This window comes from Dendrobates tinctorius, unplaced genomic scaffold (genome assembly GCF_039654945.1).
Source record: "Dendrobates tinctorius isolate UK_male_01 unplaced genomic scaffold, ASM3965494v1 ptg000307l, whole genome shotgun sequence".
Lineage (NCBI taxonomy): Eukaryota > Metazoa > Chordata > Amphibia > Anura > Dendrobatidae > Dendrobates > Dendrobates tinctorius.
In genome coordinates, this window is record NW_027361974.1 from 805,216 (window position 1) to 826,304 (window position 21,089).

General features: G+C 44.6%; 1 protein-coding gene across 2 annotated transcripts in view; it reads right to left on the reverse strand.

The window, feature by feature from the left end:
• VPS35 (VPS35 retromer complex component) overlaps window positions 1-21,089 on the reverse strand; it is a 44,154-nt gene that overhangs the window by 12,070 nt on the left and 10,995 nt on the right. For both annotated transcript variants that reach the window (XM_073560815.1, XM_073560814.1), the window contains exons 3-12: window positions 18,476-18,572; window positions 18,073-18,196; window positions 16,787-16,969; window positions 16,225-16,438; window positions 16,046-16,129; window positions 15,533-15,642; window positions 14,902-14,998; window positions 14,097-14,245; window positions 10,324-10,531; window positions 10,093-10,248 (exon numbers count right to left, since the gene is read on the reverse strand). In XM_073560815.1, the coding sequence (XP_073416916.1) occupies window positions 10,093-10,248; window positions 10,324-10,531; window positions 14,097-14,245; window positions 14,902-14,998; window positions 15,533-15,642; window positions 16,046-16,129; window positions 16,225-16,438; window positions 16,787-16,969; window positions 18,073-18,196; window positions 18,476-18,572 (1,422 nt within the window). The remainder of the gene's footprint in view (window positions 1-10,092; window positions 10,249-10,323; window positions 10,532-14,096; window positions 14,246-14,901; window positions 14,999-15,532; window positions 15,643-16,045; window positions 16,130-16,224; window positions 16,439-16,786; window positions 16,970-18,072; window positions 18,197-18,475; window positions 18,573-21,089) is intronic.

Here is a 21,089-nt window from a genome sequence, read left to right on the forward strand (position 1 = left end):
AACCCTAACCCTAATTCCAACCCTAACCCTAATTCCAACCCTAACCCTAATTCCAACCCTAACTCCAACCCTAACCCTAACTCCAACCCTAACCCTAACTCCAACCCTAACCCTAATTCCAACCCTAACCCTAATTCCAACCCTAACCCTAATTCCAACCCTAACCCTAATTCCAACCCTAACCCTAATTCCAACCCTAACCCTCTTTTCAACCCTAACCCTAACGGAAAAAAAAAAATATATATTTTCTTTATTTTATTAGTTGTGCCTACCTATGGGGGTGATAATCGGGGGGGTTTATTTACTTTTTCTTTCATTTTGATCACTGTGAGAGTGATCAAAATGAAAGAATGGAATCTGCAGCCGGCAGATTCGGGCGGGTGCACTGCGCATGCGCCCGCCATTTTCTAAGATGGCGGCGCCCATGAACCGGACCCGCCGGACACCGGGAGCGACAGGGGGACTTAGAAGGTGCCGGGGGAGGTGAGAAGGGGATATCGGAAGCTGGCGGGGAGCAGAGGGAATGGGAGTGGGGCAGATGATGACCGAGGCGGCAGATCGCCGCTGTCATTCAGTGGCGGGGGGGGCGATGGCCGGTGTTGGGGGGGGGGTGGAATCGGTGTCTCCAGCCATGTCCGATGCTACAGCAGCATCGGCCATGGCTGGATTGTAACATTTCATCAATTTTCATTGATGAAATATCACTATCGCTCTGATTGGCTGTTAAAAGTGAAACAGCCAATCAGAGCGATTGTAGCCACGTGGGGGCAAAGCCACGCCCCCTGTGGCGAAGAACAAAGCCCCCTGTATCTGCAGGTCGGGTGACCTTTCAGTGACCTAGGTCACCCGACCCGCAGGGGGGCTTTAAAGTCATGACGCCACATAGGCGTCATGGGTCGTTCTGGCATGACTTTTCATGACGCCTACGTGGCGTCAAAGGTCGTGAAGGGGTTAAACATAGAAATCAGAATAGAGAAAGGCTACAGTACCAGATCACATCAATTATTTCTTACTCTGAACAATCCCTTTAAATACCCCCTCAGAGCAGAACTCCTAATGACCATTACAGACAGGCGGCATGTCATGCTGACTTATCGGGTGCCTCCATTAGTATCTATGGCTTTCCTCGTTGTCTCTCTTGGCTCTTCCCCATTACGCTGCAGTGAGTCATTATAGCGGTATAATGAACCATGTCCGCACAGTTCTTTTATCAGGAGCTGGACTCGGATCGTTCTCGGGACACCAGAACCAACAGCTACCCATTAAGCCACTAACCTTCCAAAAGGGAGGAGCACGGAGGATAATTAACGAGTCTGACGGCAGAGATAATGACCCCCGGGAGGAACTAGAGATTGTAATATAGCAAACCCAAACTAATAGGAACTGATTGTTACCAGTAGAAAATAGACATGACCCTGCAGCTCCGTAAGAAGTACAGAAGAAAAAAAAAAAAAAAAAAAAAAAAAAAAAAAAAACCATACACAGCAAGTCCTCTCCTCTAATAACCAACTACAAAACTTGTTTTCTTGAAGTATTGATCTATGTATATTCTGGGTCTGTGAAGCAGCTCTCCCCCCCTCCACCAGCAGAAAGTCACAGCACGTGGAGTATAGAGATTCCGATCTTGGTCTACATAGGTTGTTGCAGAACGTACAGTCTTGTAGTTTCGTTAGCGTTTCTCTACATATAAATAACCTTAGTAACAGACCAGTGATCGGCTGCAGAGCAGCTCTCTCTCCCCTCTACCAGCGGGAAGTCGCAGCATGTGAATCTTCATCACGGAGATCGGAATATAAAGAAATACTTTAGGACTAGTTACCTTGTGAGAGAACATCCTGCCAAAACCACAAGACTGGATTTCTCCATGTCAAAACCACAACAGATCAGTGATTGACTGTGAAGCAGCAGCTCTACCCCCTCTCCCAGTCACAGCACGTAGCACTCCATCAAGAATGGAATATAGCAAGATACATTTAGACTAGGTAACCTTGTGAAAGAATTTACTGCCAAAACTACAAGACTGGATTTCTCTGCGTAAAATGACTGCAGTAACAGATCAGTGATCGCTTGTGCAGCAGCAGCACCTCCCTCTCCCCTCTCCCAGCAGGAAGTCTCAGCCAACACAAAGTAGACACTCTTGTAGCTTTTAGAAGAGAATATAACAAACGTGACTTTAGCATTAACAGTCCCACATTGTGCCAAGTGCGCTGTAATTTCTCCCCAGAAGAAAAAAAAAAATTATTATATTATTTTTTTTTCATTCGCCATAAAAAAGGGAACCATTGTGAGATTAATAGAAGAATAATGGGCAAACAGATCCGCTCCCTCCCCCATAGTCGTACTACAGGAGGCTTCTCTGAAATTAACCCCGCAACTATGCGTCTTAAGCATGTGCTAAATGAAGCAATTAGGCATGCAAGCCAGCGGCTCCCGGGGACACTTCACAGACGGGTTTCAGAAGCTTTGAAAGGTTTTGCATTATTTCGGTTTTCAGAGAGGCGAGATAATGTACGAAATTTCTATTTGTGGGGTTAACGGTGAAAGAATAAGGAAAGCAGCTTCCTCGCACACAGAAGACATAGGCTTGGAGCCGACCCTCGTGGTCCCGATTGATCCAGGAAAGCGAGACGCGCGGTAATGTAAAGTGAAAAGGAAAACATAGGAATCCATTACGGCACGGTCCGAGTAGAGGATTTTTTTTTTTGTGTACAGAAATTCCCACTTGTTGCACGGTTGTTCCTGTTAGCTCAAAGCTAATTAAATAAGTAATAAGATAATGAATCAGTTCGCATTTACAGAAGAGGCCCCTCGACACCCCGGCAGGATTAAACAGTGGAGCATTGATCTCATGAGCAGCAGAACAGCAGGAGGCGGAGGCTAGACCGCCAGCAATGCAACCATCACATACTACTACCGCAAAGGGATCAATAGCAGGTGCACGATGGCAGATGTGCAATTATGACACAAAGCACCGTAGAATAACTACCACACGCGACTGAGCATCCTTCACATATAGTTGCTTACAAAAGCATTCACCACCTTGGCGTTTTTTCATGTTTTGCCATCTCACAAAATTGGATTTTTCACAGATTTTTTTTTTTTGGAGGATTCACATCAGTTCACGTAAAGAACACGCCTACAACTGTTTGGTTTTCTTTTTATTGTGAAGCCAAGAAAAAATAGGACAAAATAAGTGAAGACTTCAGCATACATCAGTATCCCCCCCCCCTAAAGTCAGTACTTTGTAGAGCCTCCTTTTGCAGCAATTACAGCTGCAAGTCACTTTGGATCAGTCTCTATGAGCTTTCCACATTTGGCCACAGGGATTTGCCCATTCCTCAAGGCAAAACTTCTCCAGCTCCTTCAACTTAGATGGTTTCCTCTGGTGAACAGCAGTCTTCACATCTGACCACAAATTCTCCATTGGATTAAGGTCTGGGCTTTGACTCGGCCACTCTAGAACATTTACATGCTTCCGCTTACACCCCTCGAGTGTTGCTTTAGCAGTAGGCTGTGTGTTATCTTGTAAGCTGAACCTCCGTCCCGGTGTCAAATCACTGACAGATAAACAGGTTTTGCTCAAGAATATCCGTTATTTCGCACCATCCCGCTTTCCCTCGACTCAAATAATTTTCCCTGTCCCTGCTGCGCAAAAACATCCCCACATATTGATGCTGCCACCACTATATTTCACTGTGGGCAAGGTGTTCTTCAGTTGATGAGCTGTGTTGGTTTGACACCAGATAAAACATTTACCTTCGTGGCAAAAAAGTTCAATTTTGGTCTCCTGTAACCACAGCACCTTCCTCCATACATTCAGGAAGTCTCCCACATGTCTTTTGGCAAACTCAAAACATCCCTTACAATTCCTGTGTAAGTAAAAGCTTTTTTCTGCCCACTCGTCCATAAAGGCCACCTCTATGGAGTGCACGGCTTATTGTGGTCGTATGGACAGATACTCCAGTCACCGCTTGTGAAATTATTATTCTTTATTATTAAAGCACCATTTATTCCATGGCGCTTTACATGTGAAAAGGAGTATACATAAAAAACAAGTACGATAATCTTAAACAATACAAGTCACTAGAGATGAGCGACTGCCTTTTTTAGGGTCGAGTCATGAAACCAGACTTTCTCAAAAGTAGAGTTAAACGAAATCGGCCAACTATAGGGAAAAGTCGTGAAACACGAAACCCAATGCAAGTCAATGGGGAGAAAAGTCGGCAGTGAGTGGAGGACTGTAAACACACGGCATGAATTTTAACCCCAGAGGCGGCAAAATCTCTCCCACTCCCGCTACACTTCTCTCATTGGCTGAAAAAAGTCACGTGCAAGCATTCGGCGAAACCCGACTGACGCTTGGGTCGCTGACCGCATGGCCAACTTCACACTGCGGTCGGGTTTTGTTTCATGAAACCCGACTTTGGCGAAAGTCGGTGACTTTTGAATCTGACCGACCCGTTTTGCTAAACTCTACAAGTCACAACTGGTACAGGAGGAGAGAGGAACCTGCCCACGAGGTCTCCATCTACAAGGGATGGGTGAGGATACAATAGGCAAGGGTAGAGCTGGTCGTGCAGTGGTTTGGTGGTTACTGCAGGTTGTAGGTTTGTCGGAAGAGGTAGGTCTTCAGGTTCCTTTTGAAGGTTTCCACGGTAGGCGAGAGTCTGATAAGATGGGGTAGCGAGCTCCAGAGTAGGAGTGATGCACGGGAGAAAGCTTGTATACAATTATGGGAAGAGGGGATAAAAGGGGAGTAGAGAAGGAGATCTTGTGAGGTTCGGAGGTTGCGTGCAGATAAGTACCGGGAGACAAGGTCACAGGTTGTAGATGGCTGTGTATGCCATGGTTAGGGTTTTGGACTGGAGTCTCTGGGTAATGGGGAGCCAGTGAATGGACAGAGAGGAGAGGTCGGGGAATAGTGGAGGGATAGGTAGATTAGTCGGGCAGTAGAGTTTAGGATAGATTGTAGAAAGTTGTGGGAAGCAGGGTGTGTTGCAGTCCGCGCTGCCGAGATTCACAAATCACCTGGGATGCAAGATGTTGTAGCAGTGTACTCCTTTATTTCCTCCTACGCGTTTCGGCGCCCTTCCTGGCACCTTCCTCAGGGATCCCTGAGGAAGGTGCCAGGAAGGGCGCCGAAACGCGTAGGAGGAAATAAAGGAGTACACTGCTACAACATCTTGCATCCCAGGTGATTTGTGAATCTCGGCAGCGCGGACTGCAACACACCCTGCTTCCCACAACTTTCTGAAGGTTTTTCCACGTGCGAGTGGTTGGTGGAGGTCCTGCAGCAGCTGATTCTGTGATATGCTCTCAAGCCAGTTGTGGGTTACACAACTGGAATAGGTGAGTGGAACTGTATTATACCGCTCATACTTCTAGTGTCACTAGTGATAGGGCACTATTGCGCCTCTTGTTCCCCCCACCATTTTTGTATAGGATAGATTGTAGGAACGCAAGAGTGTTAGAGGGGAGGTCACAGAGCAGGAGGTTGCAGTAGTCAAGGTGGGAGATGAGGGCATGTACTAGTGTTTTTCAAGATTCTAGGCTGAGGAATATACGGATCAGGGAAATATTTTTGAGTTGAACTCGGCAGGAAGTGGAAAGGGCTTGGATATGTGGTTTGAAGAAGAGATTGTAGTCAAGGATTACCCCGAGGCAGCGAGCTTGTGGGACTGGGGAGATTGAGCAGTTGTTTACTTTAATGGATAGGTCTGTTGGGGGGAGTCGAGTGAGATGGGGGAAAGATGATGAATTCTGTTTTGTCCATGTTAAGTTTTAGAAATCTAGCAGAGAAGGATGAAATAGTGGACAGACATTGAGAGATTCTGGTTAGTAGGGAGGTGATATTTGATCCAGAGAGGTAGATCTGTGAGTCAACAGCATAGAGGTGATACTGCAAGCCGTGAGATTCTATGAGCTGTCTGAGGCCGAAGGTGTAAATGGAGAGGAGCAGGGGCTCTAGGACTGAGCCTTGCGGAACTCCGACAGATAAGGTGCGAGGTAAGGAAGTGGTGTGTGAATGGGAGACGCTGAATGTCCGGTCTATTAGGTATGACGAGATCCAAGATCGGGCCAAGTCTGTGATGCCAAGAGATGAGAGGGTCTGTAGTAGTAGGTAATGGTCCACTGTGTCAAAGGCAGAGGACAGGTCCGGGAGGAAAACAGAGTAATGTTGCTTGGCTTTGGCAGTCAGTAGGTCATTGGTGATTTTTGTTAGGGCAGTTTCAGTGGAATGACGTGGTTGGAAGCCAGATTGTAAGCGGTCGAACAGGGAGCAGGAAGAGAGGGGGGAGGAAAATTCAAAAAGGGACATGTTTTTCCAGTAGTTTAGAGGCATAGGGGAGAAGTGATATGGGACGATAGCTAGATAGGGGATGGGTCAAGCGAGTGCTTTTTGAAGATGTATGTGATTGAGGCATGTTTGAAGCATTAAGCATGAGGGTAAAACATCAGTTGTTAGTGATAGGTTGAAAAGATGGGTTATGGTTGGGATGAAGACTGTGGTGAGGTTTGGGATGAAGTGGGATAGGTTCTGTTCAAGTGCACAGGTGGAGAGTTGTGATCTCGAGAGTAGGGCGGAAAGTTAGTCTTCTGTAATAATGGTGGAGAAGCTGGTTTTGGAGGAGGAGGGCTAAGTAGGTAGGAGGAGGGACTCTGGGGGTTGTAGGCCAAAGCTTTCTCTGATGTTATCAATCTTCTGGTTGAAGAATGAGGCAAAGGCTTCAGCTGAGATAAGTGGAAAGGGAGGAGGTGCTGGGGGACAGAGGAGAGAATTGAAGGTGTTGAATAGCTGTTTTGGGTTGCGAGACAGGGACGATATGAGAGATGAGAAGTAGGTTTGTTTTGCTGCAGCGAGTGTGGCCTTGAAAGTAGTGAGGTACTGTTTGAATGCAATGAAATCCTCATTGGAGTGTTATCTTTTCCATCTCCACTCAGCAACCCTGGAAGCCAGCCTCAGTTTTTTGATCAGGCTGGTGTGCCAGGGTTGTCCATCGATTTTGCAAGCTTTGGTATATGTGAGAGGGGCGACAGATTCAAGAGCTGCAGCTATTGTCTTGTTATATAAAGCAGGAGTGGAATCCGCATTGTGTAGGGAACTTATGTCTGTAAGAGGGAGAAGGGATTCATAGAGTGAGTGTAGACAGATTTCTGTGAGGGTGTGAAAGTTTGTGGGGTGGGATTGTGGACCTAGGGAGGAGAGGGAAGAGAATGTAAGTAGGTTGTGGTCCGAAAGAGTAAGAAGTGAGTTAGAGGTTAGTTAGGGAGCAGAGACGTGTGAAGATGAGGTCCAGTGTGTGGCCATCTTTGCGAGTGGCTGGAGAAGACCATGGAGCGAGGTCAAAGGAGAAAGTGAGAGATAGAAGTTTAGTGACAGCTGAGTGAGATGTGTCAATGGGAAATCTGCAATTCTTTTAGGATTACCTTTGGTCTCTGTGCTGCCTCTCCGATTAATGCCCTCCTTGCCCGGGCTGAGAGCTTTGGTGGGCACCCTCTCTTAGCAGGTTTGTTGTGGTACCATGTTCTTTCCATTTCACGATAATGGATTTGATGGTGCTCCACAGGATCATCGAAGATTGGGAATTTTTTTTTTTTTTGATAACTCAACTTTGACTTATACTTCTCAACAACTCTGTCCCTGATTTGTGCGGCCATCTCCTTGGTCTTCCCGGCGCCGTGCGGCCATCTCCTTGGTCTTCCCGGCGCCGTGCGGCCATCTCCTTGGTCTTCCCGGCGCCGTGCGGCCATCTCCTTGGTCTTCATTGGGCTTGGTTAATGGTGCCTCGTTAATGGTGTTTTAGCCTCTGTGGCCTTTCAGAAAAGGTAAAGTTTATATAGTGACAGACATATCACACTTACATTGCACACAGACAGGCGGCTGTCCTGTCACTAAGCATGGGACTTAAGAAATTTGCATCAGAAATTTTTAAGAACTTAATCACAAAATAGGGGAATACATATGCACATGCAAATTTTTAATTATTTGATACCAGAAATTTAATTTATACCTATATTTTTCTCACTTCACAAACTTAGACTACTTCGTGCTGATACATCACATACAAATCAGATTACAAAAATATTTACACACAGGTTGTAATGTAACAAAATCAGTAAGAAGCCAAGGGGGGGGTGAATACTTATACAAGCCACTGTATGCATTGCATTTTGCACCACGAAGTAACTTACACAATATACAACATACTGCCATCGCTCCATAAAGCAAAAGGTGCATGAAAACTCATTTCATCTACACCTAATTTCACATGACGCTTTTTTTGCACACTGACTTTGCAGCCCTAGTCTAAGCGATTTGTGTTCATTTTTGCAGAGCAACAGCACAGGATTATACCCACCGCCATAGACATAAGATGACTGCGATGGGAATAAGAAAAGTTGCAAACAGGGGACATAGGCTACAACTTTAGACAAGGCTTAAATAGGATGCGGGACCGACTACTGCTGCATGCAACATGAGGTTCCTGGGATTGGCACTGCCTGCGGGTGGAACGCTGCAGGGTCTCAGCGCTGTCTCTCCACAACACAGTGTGAATAATTCACCATCCCCTAAAAACCCATTAAGTCGGTAGAAATCCTAACAGACTCGTTAGCATCTAATCAGTGTATTCGTTATGTGGAGCCACGCGTCAGGAGGACGGCGGGGGACACAATGTCAGGCCCGTCGCTTCTTCCATTCTCCCCAGTGGCTGAGTCTTCACCCTCCTCCCGGTCGGACGAGATGAAACGCGCTGTGAACGCCGTCTTGCCATTTGTTCCGTACACACAGGACACTTCGGGAGAAATGGTTTCCTTTCATGACAATGATGAGCTGTCGGTAGCGTTGGTGTCGACAGCTAAAACCACCCCCGATGTAGTAACAAGTCTCCTCGGGAAGCGACTTAATCAGTACCTTACCGCTGCAAGATGACAGGTGGCGGCGCACAGACTGTGACCCAACACTGAAGAGGGGATCGGAGCGCTCACCGCCCCTTCCGTAAGCAGCTTCTACCACCGCACATTAACTGTGCCAAACAGCAACGCTGGGAAGCAAATCAGCGGCATAAACCAAGAGCGACGCTCTGCAGCGACTACAGGTCTGCAAAGCCATGGCAGTCTGAGAACATCAATACCTGCTGGGGGGTTGTAGTCTCGACGTACTGCTGCAAAAATACTACTACTATACACAAGCCTTATCAGCCTGAAGACATCAATACCTGCTGGGGGTTGTAGTCTCGACATACTGCTGCAAAAATACTACTACTATACACAAGCCTTATCAGCCTGAAGACATCAATACCTGCTGGGGGTTGTAGTCTCTGCAAACCATGCCTCCGCGTAAGACATGTCAGTTTGAGGACATCAATACCTGCTGGGGGTTGTAGTCTCTGCAAACCATACCTCTGCGTAAGCCATGTCAGTCTGAGGACATCAATACCTGCTGGGGGTTGTAGTCTCTGCACACTGCTGCAAGAAACTACTACTATGCACAAGCTTTAGCAGCCCGAAAACATCCACACCTGCAAGGGGTTGTAGTTCCTGGAGACGAGTGGAGTAGTAGTGTCTAAAGCCGTGAAACCACAACTCTCAACAATCCATGCTAGCCTGAGGGCATCAACACATAAAAGTCACAGGTTGCAGAAACTACAGCACCCATCATGTGGGTTGTAGTTTCTGCAACCTCTGGTTCTCTAGCAGTGTGAAACTACAACTCTCAACATCTGGGGTTGCAGTTTCTGTAACGAGCGACTAGACATTGCAGCACGACAAATTCTGACGAAGCAGAGGGTGTTACGCCGCCATGCACACCATGATCGGCGGTGTCAGGGGGCCGCGCTGTCTCACGGCCACGCATCTGCTGTGATTCCATGAAATGATAAAGGATATTAAATCTGGGCTGATAGCGCGGAGAATTAGGATATTGGATGCCGGTAATAAGAGCGCAGCGCTCCCAGGTAATTATCTGTATGACACGGAACGGAGCCGGCGCCGGGGCTATCTGCAGCCATCTGCGGAGAGGACAGAGCAGCGAGAGGAGCGCTCCTCGCCCTCCATTAGTCAGTGACCGGCCATTACAAGGACGTTCCTTACCAGGTACTGCTGGTCGGGGTCGTCTGACCTCAGAAGGTGAATGAACCTCCCAACGAGACCCTGCTCATCAGCAAAGTCTTCAGGATCGGGGTCTTCTGCCGGCTGGTCTGGCTGGTCCTGGATGAGCGTCGATACTAGATTCATGATGGCGTCCACCTGTCAACGAAGCCAGTGTTAATGAAAAGCAGTCCAGACATGGCAGAGAGGCGGGGGGCACTGCGCCCACATTACCTGCTCCTGGGATCCGACCTCCGTGTTGTACTCCAGGCCGCTGCTCAGCACGTAGCAGCTCATGCTCTTCCTGGACTCGTAGTCAAAGTATTCAAAGAGCGGGTAGAAGTGTTTGAGCTTCAGAACGGTCAGAATGTTATTATAAGTGTCCACCGGGATCTTTAGGAGCCGCGTCAGCTCCTTGGAGACAGCGCTGCTAGTGGCGATGCTGAAAGGTACATCACAGATTAGTGAGCGCAGCTCTGGGGTATAATGCAGGATGTAACTCAGGATCAGCAATGTATGCACACAGTGATAGCACCTGCAGAATAGTGAGTGCAGCTCTGGGGTATAATACAGGATGTAACTCAGGATCAGTAATGTAATGTATGTACACAGTAACTGCACCAGCAGAATAGTGAGTGCAGCTCTGGAGGATAATACATGATGTAACTTGGGATAATATACACATTATAAAGATAACTATACACCTTAGAAGAAGTTGCTGTCAGGCGTCTCTGAACACTTTTTTCTTATGGAAAGCATGGATCAGATTTATTGAAATCAAGGATGTCAGATTCTGCTTCCCCATGATAATTGATGCTGGGGGATAGGTAGTATGGGGTCGCCATCAGGGCGTTACTGCTCTTACTGGTGTATGGGGCCTGGCGAGCAGAGGGAGCCCGCAGCGGGCCCCCTCTATTCTGTTCACCGGGCCCCAGCAAGAGGATTCTGCCACTTCAGTAACTGGTCGTGCATCCTCAAATGCACGATCAGTTAAAATCTGTTGCCATGCGGGAGATCCCTCCTGCACAGCAACAGTTAACAGCCGCAAGTCAATCACAGGCCGGCAGCTGACGTCAGGGCGCACATCGCCGACGTATGACGTAACCATCATACGCCAGAACAATAGTGCGCACCACAGCTGAAGGACACCATTTTTTGTAAAGTTGCTGTATGAGGGCTGCATTATACCGGCATGAGGGTGCATTATACTAAGTATTACTGGGGCTGCATTATACTATATATGACTATGGGGTAGATTATACTACTATGGGCTTGCATTATTCTGCTATATATGACTAATTGATGCATTATATCATTATGGATGACTATGGGGAAACAAGGAGAGACATGGGAGAAGTATGGAGAGACACGAGTTATAATCTGAGGACACGTGGGGTCGATAATGTGGGATATTATTACTGTAGGGGCCAATCAAAGGATATTAGTTTTGAGGATACCATTTTCAGTATGTGGGTGGAGGGGTCCCGTTACTGTGCAGGGCGACACGGTCACTTTTTTCCCCTTCATCTGGCGTAGTGTAGAGGTTGGGGAAAAATTGGGGAATCTGCTCTACATAACTGTTATTAGCTGCAGAGAGGATTCCTGGCTGGAAGTGATGGTGGTCTGAACAAAAGCGTAGATGAAGGACTTCCAACTAGTGACGTCACCAGTGAGTCAGTGTGTTACCTGTACACTGACACTGTATACAGAACTCCTGTGTATAAGGTCACTGGTGATCACTGTATATTACCTATACACTATATACAGAGCTCCTGTGTATAATGTCACTGGTGATCCCTGTATTACCTGTACACTATATACAGAGCTCCTGTGTATAATGTCTACCTGTACACTATACACAGAGCTCCTGTGTATAATGTCACTGGTGATCACTGTATTACCTGTACACTATATACAGAGCTCCTGTGTATAATGTCACTGGTGATCACTGTATTAAGTGTACACTGACATTAAACACTGTGTACTACTCGTATATACAAAGCTCCTGTGTATAATGGCACTTATGGTAAAATTAGTATTGGTTATTTATTAATGATCAGTCTTGTAGCATTCGGTCACTATGAGGGGGTAATATGTGGTCTGGTCATGGTGTGGCCGTATTTGTCCCCTGTATGTGCTATTATTCGGCCACTGTGGTGGTAATGTGTTCTTTTCATGGTGTGGTGGTATTTGTCCCTTGTATGTGGTATTAGTCCCTTGTATGTGGTATTATTGATCACTATGTGGTAGTAATATGTGGTCTGCTCATGATGTGGCGGTATTTATCCCATGTATGTGGTATTATTGCTCATTTTAAAAATTGTATGTGACACATTCCCTTAAAGAAACAAATGTTAATATACCTAAAAGGAGTATTGGGTATTTTACCAAATATTTAATAGTTTAGAGTAGAGTAGAGCTCGGACAAAAAGTCTACCTTGTCGTGGTGGCCGATTAAAAAAATCTTTTAGCCAAAACAAAAGCTGCTGGCTATGTATGTGATCTGGCGTTCAATAGAACTGATAATGTGTGATTGGTGAGGACTTGGTGCAGATCTGGAGTTTTTCCAAGAGTGGACAGTGGAAGGTTCGAGGATTGGAGGCCGAGCGTGGGCGGAGTCTCAAGGGGGCCCGAAAATTTTGCCAGTATGGGGCCCTGAAATCCTTGGTGGCAGCGCTCTGACGCAGCGCGGCCCCAAAAGGCGCTCTGACGCAGCGCGGCCCTGTATCCCGTGCGGCTCATTACTCTGCCCACACAGAATCTCTGGCTTTGTCGCCATATTGTATAGGGCAGCGAATTCTTTCCCTTTGATGAGCAGCTGCACATAAAGGGACAATGGACAACAGCTTGTTAAGAGAATGGTTTCCTAAGCAACAACTTCTCCTCTCCAGTCAAAGCAAAAAAACCACAACGTGATTCCCACACTGAGCGATCCGACAAAACAGGAGACCTGACCGTGGACCGGAGCAGCCGTCACTATAAGCCGCTGCATTGGAGGGAACGAGGTGTACCAGCTATTTATACACTTGTTTGTGTCATGAAGAGGGGTCCGCAGGTGCCCTTGTACATGACACGCGGAGATGACGGTGGTGAGAGTTGGACTAATAGAAGCAGAAATATCCTCGTCTATATCCGGGTGCCGACAGCCATCCTTATATAATCCTACATTAGTGCTTTTGAGCGTCTTAAAATGTAAGGCAACCCTTCTCCATGAAGAAGTTGTTCCACATTGCTGGGGGTCATGGATTACGAGAACAGGAGTCCCAAATTCTACAATGAATGGAGTACTACTGAGCTTGTGTGACCACTGCTCCATGCATAGTCTATAGCAGCGATGGTCGCACATGCTCACTACTGCTCTCTGCAAACAGGGGGACTTTGGGACCACCTTGCTCAAGACTGGGCTACTAATGATCCTACATGTCTCATTTTCTGAGGATGGGCGATTCCCCATCCCATAAACTGATGGGATATTGATGACCTATGTTTTTATATCGGAGGGGTTCCAACCTGTGAGACCCCCTCGACGATCCTGATAACGAAGCGAGTGTGGGTTGGGAGGAGTCGGAGGAATCAGAAGACTGCTCGGGAAAGTTGATTACATCTAAAACCCCCACTTAATTGTATGGGCACCTGCAAAGAGGGTCTCCACAGTGACCCACAGAAGTCAAGGATGATTCTTTTTACCTGTACTGTTACACTGTAGCAAACCAGCAGGGATTATCTTACAGAGGACTGTCCTCTTTGTAGCAAACAATGGTCTGTTCTCTAGTCCCCAAAAATAAGCAGAGGTAGCAAGGACGGTCTATGAGAAAGTTACAGAACTTCTCCTGATGCGAGGATTCTGCTCTAATGGAGCCGTGATCACATCTGCTGCCGATGTGTAATGAGGACACATCTGACAGGTGACACCGTGCTGCTTAACAGCCGGAACATCAGCTCCGGAGGACGCATTATGTAGGGTTTTTACTTTTTACAAAACCGATCTATTGTTCTCATCTACTCACTGCTCAAGATTCAGCTTGTTGAAGATTTCCACCGTCGTCTCCAACACTTTATCAACATAATCCACTCGATCAGGATAGCACTTCATGGCCAAGTTAATAAGAGACACTTGCAAAGACACAACGTCTTCTGAGGGCATGTCCTGGCGAGACTGCGGGCACCGAAAAGAGAAAGGACAGAGATTAGGACACATCATAGGCCCGTCACGGGAAAATTCTTTTAACCCCATCTGTTCACTGCATATGATGGCGAAGGTAAGATGTGTCTATGACACTCACGAGCCAACTCAGACCCCAACTCCGCCGCGGGCGACAGGATCTAACATTTCTCCACAACAAGACCATTAATATGAGGCATACAGGTAGGACTAGTGTAGCATTTCTATTACCTCATACACGTCCCAAAGTTGACAGATTCCCTTTAAAAGGGGCATTTTCATTTTACGAAGTAACAGCCACTAGGTCACATTTTGATCACAGAGGTGGAATTACCTCCATGGCCTTCATCAATTCACAGTACGCCAGTGGTGCAGCCTGTACTCAGTTTTCACTGCACAGCAGCGCTCCTAACCACATGGATGTGCAAGGAGCTACAGGCGCCATTTCCCTTGAATGGAGACGGGCTGCAGTTCACTGCTAAACAGGCGGCCAGGGAAGCACAATACAGGTAAAGGTGAAGGATGGGTGCAGTCCCTACTGCTGCGGACCCTTCACTCTCAGGGTGGACCCCTGCCGATTACAGAGCGATGGCACAGCCTAGCAATATGCCATGACTTTATAATACTAGCCCGGCCCTTTGTATCCTCACCTGTATAACTGTGGCCACCTGCTGGGAGAAAATGTCAAACAGCTTGATGTCGGCAGGGATCCCAGGCCCGTCTTCTCGATGCGCAAACAGGGCTAACCTGCAAAAAAGAAGTGGAGAAGTGGCAGAGTGAGGTCACGCCAGAAAACATATTGAAGGGATTAACGCAAATAAAGCTTAAATCGCTATCTAGTCAATAGGTCTCCATATTACAGATACGCTTTAGATTTCAACTATGCACCATGTTAAATATCTCTGGTTGTTGTCAGTAAGGACAGAAAACTAGGCAAACCCCACCAATACACATTAGAAGAAAGGCTGACTGTGTAAAGTGTACGGAGGACCCCTGACAGTCCCCCAAAGATTATGTCGGAGGAAGGAACAAGTCAGTTGTAATCTCAATAAGTAGCAAGCAGGGCAGTATCCGGAGCGGCATGAAGGCCGAGGGAAAAACAAGGCAGGAGGCCGCGGGAGCGGCAGAGCAGTCTGTGCTGTTGATGTGTTTTGCTCACAGAGGATTGTGTAAAGTAATGGGAACACAAGATACAGATCAGTCATATACATCTCTGCCATCTTAACCCCCTGCCCCTCCGTCGGTGGACCACCAACACCCGGCAGGTGGACGGACACTTACCTGTCTATTAAAGCAATTATAATGTTTTTCACGTTCACATTTTGGTGGAGCTCTGCACATGAGCGCAAGAAAGGGTTCAGGGTCTGGAGATGAAATTCATCAGGGAAAACCTAAAATGCCAATGAACAGAGAATTACAGAAATATCTGGGCTCGGCTTCATAGCTACTTGTAGTATGAAAACCGATTCATACAGTGTTATTAGGGACTTATCGCTATGACTCTCACAGCCATACTAGTTGTGCAGAAAAATGGTTTTATATAATTTCCTGCCTGAACTGAACATACAGTGTCCATTTGCTCCTCCTCTGCTGTGGAGGCAAACCCGCCTCTGCTTGGATCATGGAAGATCGTACAGATCAGACAAGCGGGGTGAAGCCCCAGTCCAAACTGTCAATCATTATAGATCTGACAGGAAGCTGGGAGGAAAGGGAGCGGTGCGCTCCTGAAGGAAGACGCCTAGGACACACACCAAGCCAGAGGTCAGCAAAAGGAAGAAATGAATGGAGGCTCACCTGTATGATACACTCCATGAGGTATTCCTGGGCCAGTGCATCTCTGCAGTTAACCACCTGCTCCAGTATGCCGGGCAACACAATCTACAGGAGAAATCAGGTGCCATAAATCACAGCGTCCCAGAAGCGCCAGTCTGCAGGCGTAAAGTCGCTAGCGCTCACCTGCTTGTAGCGCTCACCTGCTTGTACCGCTCCACATTGACTCCCTCCAGCTGACTGAGTCGGACTAAGTTGGTCCCGACCAGAATCCGAAGTTCCTGCCTCTCGCGTTCCCTCTTCTCTTTGTCCCGGCTGTGGCCCTGGTGCTGCATGCGCACCCACAGCTTGTTCATTTCTGCAAAATTCAGCAGCACGAAATCCATGGAGTCGCTGATGTCGCCTGTAATTTCCTCACTGCAAGAGAAAAGGACATAAAACTCAGACAAAATCTGGATTACCAATCCTGTAAACGACAGCGGCTAATAAGCAGGATGAATGCGACCCAAAAGTACAATCGTTACCCCTCAGCTGCCAACCTTGGCCCATCTGACTTTCAGAAGGGGTTCAGGTAATAAGATCAATAAAAAGAGAAGCAGATGAACTCGATAAAGTCTCTAATGACGGAGAAGAGCGGCGCTTGCTTGAGCGCGTATGTATCTTTGCTTTAGCAACTGGTGGGAACATCGGGCCCCCAGTGATTAAAACTTTTGACAACTTTCTATGAAGTTACAAAACTTTTCCAATAGTGCAGAAAGTCATTACTGGGTCTGCTCTCCTTCGTCCGGCAGGATGTTCCTTGTGCACTGCAGGAGATAATTGCGCAGAAAGAGCCCTCGCAGCGGATGCTGGACCCCGCGGCACATCTCCACCATGTCCTTTAGGATGTCCTTCCTGGACTGGGAGAAGGACTTCACGTAGACGACACCAACGGTGATCAGCAGATAACTGCAAGAGAAAGCACGACCGCAGATAAGTGCCCCAGACAGCGCAGAGCCGCCATCACACCGGTGACATACCTGACAACGCAGTCAGTGGGGGTCTCAGAGTTGTGACACCCACTAATTATGAGGGCTGACAACATCCTACTACCTCACTGATCATAACAGGGAATTAACCCTTCGACTGCGCCGCAAACTATATTTTTGGCTTTACGTTTCCATTTCTCCAAGAAACAACTTTATAATCTACCGAAAAATAAGAAAAAATAACAATGGTGAAAAAAGAAAAATAGTTTTTACGTCGCTCATTGTATGGTAAAAATGACTAACACCGAGGTAAGTCCAATAATGGCGATAAACCTGTATAGACCTTTTTTGGGATATTAAATGATGAAAAAAATATTCAGGGAAAAAAGAAAAAAAAAAAAAAAAAATATATATATATATATATATATATATATATATATATATATATATATATATATATATATATATATATATATATATATATATATATATATCTCTCTCTCTCTCTCTAAAATAAAATATAACAAAATATATAATATATAATTTTATTAAATAAAAAAAAATTGGACTTATGTTGCTATTTTTTGGAAACCAGCAACGTCTGCTTTTCCGTGGACTGAGCTGTATGAGCGCTCTATTCTAGCACGCCTAGCTGCCTTTTATTGATATCAAATTGTGGTTCATATAACAATTATATTCCTTTTTACTGCAATTCTAAAGTTTAGATTTCTCTTTGCGTCATTTACTATATGGTTTTATACATTTTATATTCTGATCGATCGGAATTTTAGGAGAGAAGCGTAACAATATGATCTTTTATTTATTTTTTTAATGGGGTAAAACAATTTGTCATTTATTTTTCTATATATTTTATAATATTTTTTTTAGTCCCCTTAGGGGACTTGAACCTGCTATAGTATAACATTATATAACAAAAATACACAGTATTGAAGTGTTTCGGGAAAAACAACAAAATTCAGCCAGAGTCCCCTCAACACCCGGACCCACAGCTATGGTTAACATACAAGTCAATTTGGCAATAAAGGGTTAAGGGAAGTAAATCGTGATGGCAGTGGTACTCACAGCCTGGGGATGATGTTCCCGGCATACTGGACAAGCTCATACAAATCAGCCACTTTCCTTCCTTTGGCAAACTCGTCTGTCAGATACACCTCCAGGTAATGGAGCTCATCGGAGATGGCCATGTCTGTGGTGGGTCACGTTAAAGTCACACTCCATGTACAGTGTAACCCATCTAGTCCTAAGTGTTTTGGATACACATTAATGGGGTCTGTCCTCAGCTGGGACATCACAACAATCAGGTCTGCACAAAACGCAAAGTGGAGTCAACAGCGGACGACACATTACGGCGACTACACTCATCTCTGCAACTTCATTCTAACGAGCGACAGAAACCAAAGATCTCATACTGCTCAAACTATCTACACACCAAAGAATCAACTCTGAGAATATACCAGAAGGATACAGAGCTCATAGTAACTCTTCGGAGACAACATGGAAGTGCGGAGTTCTCCTAACATGTTCGATGCGTGCTTCAGAGCGTCCATCAGCTTGTTCTTGTCCTGAGAAAACAGTTATATTCTCATACATAAAACCAGTATTATAGTAGTTATATTCTTGTACACAGGCGCAGTATTATAGTAGTTATATTCTTGTACACAGGCGCAGTATTATAGTAGTTATATTCTTGTACATAGGAGCAGTATTATAGTAGTTATATTCTTGCATATAGGGGGCAGTATTATAGTAGTTATATTCTTGTACATAGGAGCAGTATTATAGTAGTTATATTCTTGTACATAGGGGGCAGTATTATAGTAGTTATATTCTTGTACATAGGGGGCAGTATTATAGTAGTTATATTCTTGTACATAGGGGGCAGTATTATAGTAGTTATATTCTTGTACATAGGGGGCAGTATTATAGTAGTTATATTCTTGTACATAGGGGCAGTATTATAGTAGCTATATTCTTGTACATAGGGGCAGTATTATAGTAGTTATATTCTTGTACATAGGGGGCAGTATTATAGTAGTTATATTCTTGTACATAGGGGGCAGTATTATAGTAGTTATATTCTTGTACATAGGGGGCAGTATTATAGTAGTTATATTCTTGTACATAGGGGGCAGTATTATAGTAGTTATATTCTTGTACATAGGGGGCAGTATTATAGTAGTTATATTCTTGTACATAGGGGCAGTATTATAGTAGCTATATTCTTGTACATAGGGGCAGTATTATAGTAGCTATATTCTTGTACATAGGGGGCAGTATTATAGTAGTTATATTCTTGTACATAGGGGCAGTATTATAGTAGTTATATTCTTGTACATAGGGGGCAGTATTATAGTAGTTATATTCTTGTACATAGGGGGCAGTATTATAGTAGTTATATTCTGATACATAGGAGTAGTATTATAGTAGTTATATTCCTGTACATAGGGGCAGTATTATAGTAGTTATATTCTTGTACATAGGGGGCAGTATTATAGTAGTTATATTCTTGTACATAGGGGCAGTATTATAGTAGCTATATTCTTGCATATAGGAGGCATTATTATAGTAGTTATATTCTTGTACATAGGAGGCAGTATTATAGTAGTTATATTCTTGTACATAGGAGCAGTATTATAGTAGTTATATTCTTGTACATAGGGGCAGTATTATAGTAGTTATATTCTTGTACATAGGGGCAGTATTATAGTAGTTATATTCTTGCATATAGGGGGCAGTATTATAGTAGTTATATTCTTGCATATAGGGGGCAGTATTATAGTAGTTATATTCTTGCATATAGGGGGCAGTATTATAGTAGTTATATTCTTGTACATAGGAGCAGTATTATAGTAGTTATATTCTTGTACATAGGGGGCAGTATTATAGTAGTTATATTCTTGTACATAGGGGGCAGTATTATAGTAGTTATATTCTTGTACATAGGGGCAGTATTATAGTAGCTATATTCTTGTACATAGGGGCAGTATTATAGTAGTTATATTCTTGTACATAGGGGGCAGTATTATAGTAGTTATATTCTTGTACATAGGGGCAGTATTATAGTAGTTATATTCTTGTACATAGGGGCAGTATTATAGTAGTTATATTCTTGTACATAGGGGGCAGTATTATAGTAGTTATATTCTTGTACATAGGGGGCAGTATTATAGTAGTTATATTCTTGTACATAGGGGCAGTATTATAGTAGTTATATTCTTGTACATAGGGGGCAGTATTATAGTAGTTATATTCTTGTACATAGGGGGCAGTATTATAGTAGTTATATTCTGATACATAGGAGTAGTATTATAGTAGTTATATTCCTGTACATAGGGGCAGTATTATAGTAGTTATATTCTTGTACATAGGAGCAGTATTATAGTTATATTCTTGTACATAGGAGCAGTATTATAGTAGTTATATTCTTGCATATAGGGGGCAGTATTATAGTAGTTATATTCTTGTACATAGGGGGCAGTATTATAGTAGTTATATTCTGATACATAGGAGTAGTATTATAGTAGTTATATTCCTGTACATAGGGGCAGTATTATAGTAGTTATATTCTTGTACATAGGGGGCAGTATTATAGTAGTTATATTCTTGTACATAGGGGCAGTATTATAGTAGCTATATTCTTGTACATAGGGGCAGTATTATAGTAGCTATATTCTTGCATATAGGAGGCATTATTATAGTAGTTATATTCTTGTATATAGGGGGCAGTATTATACTAGTTATATTCTTGTACATAGGAGCAGTATTATAGTAGTTATACTCTTGTACATAGGAGCAGTATTATAGTAGTTATATTCTTGTATATAGGGGCAGTATTGTAGTAGTCATATTCTTGTATATATAGGGCAGTATTACAGCAGTTATATTTTTGCATATAGGAGCAGTATTATAGTAGTTATTTTCTTGTACATAGGGGCAGTATTATAGTAGTTATATTCTTGTACATAGGAGCAGTATTATAGTAGTTATATTCTTGTACATAGGAACAGTATTATAGTAGTTATATTCTTGTACATAGGGGCAGTATTATAGTAGTTATATTCTTGTACATAGGGGGCAGT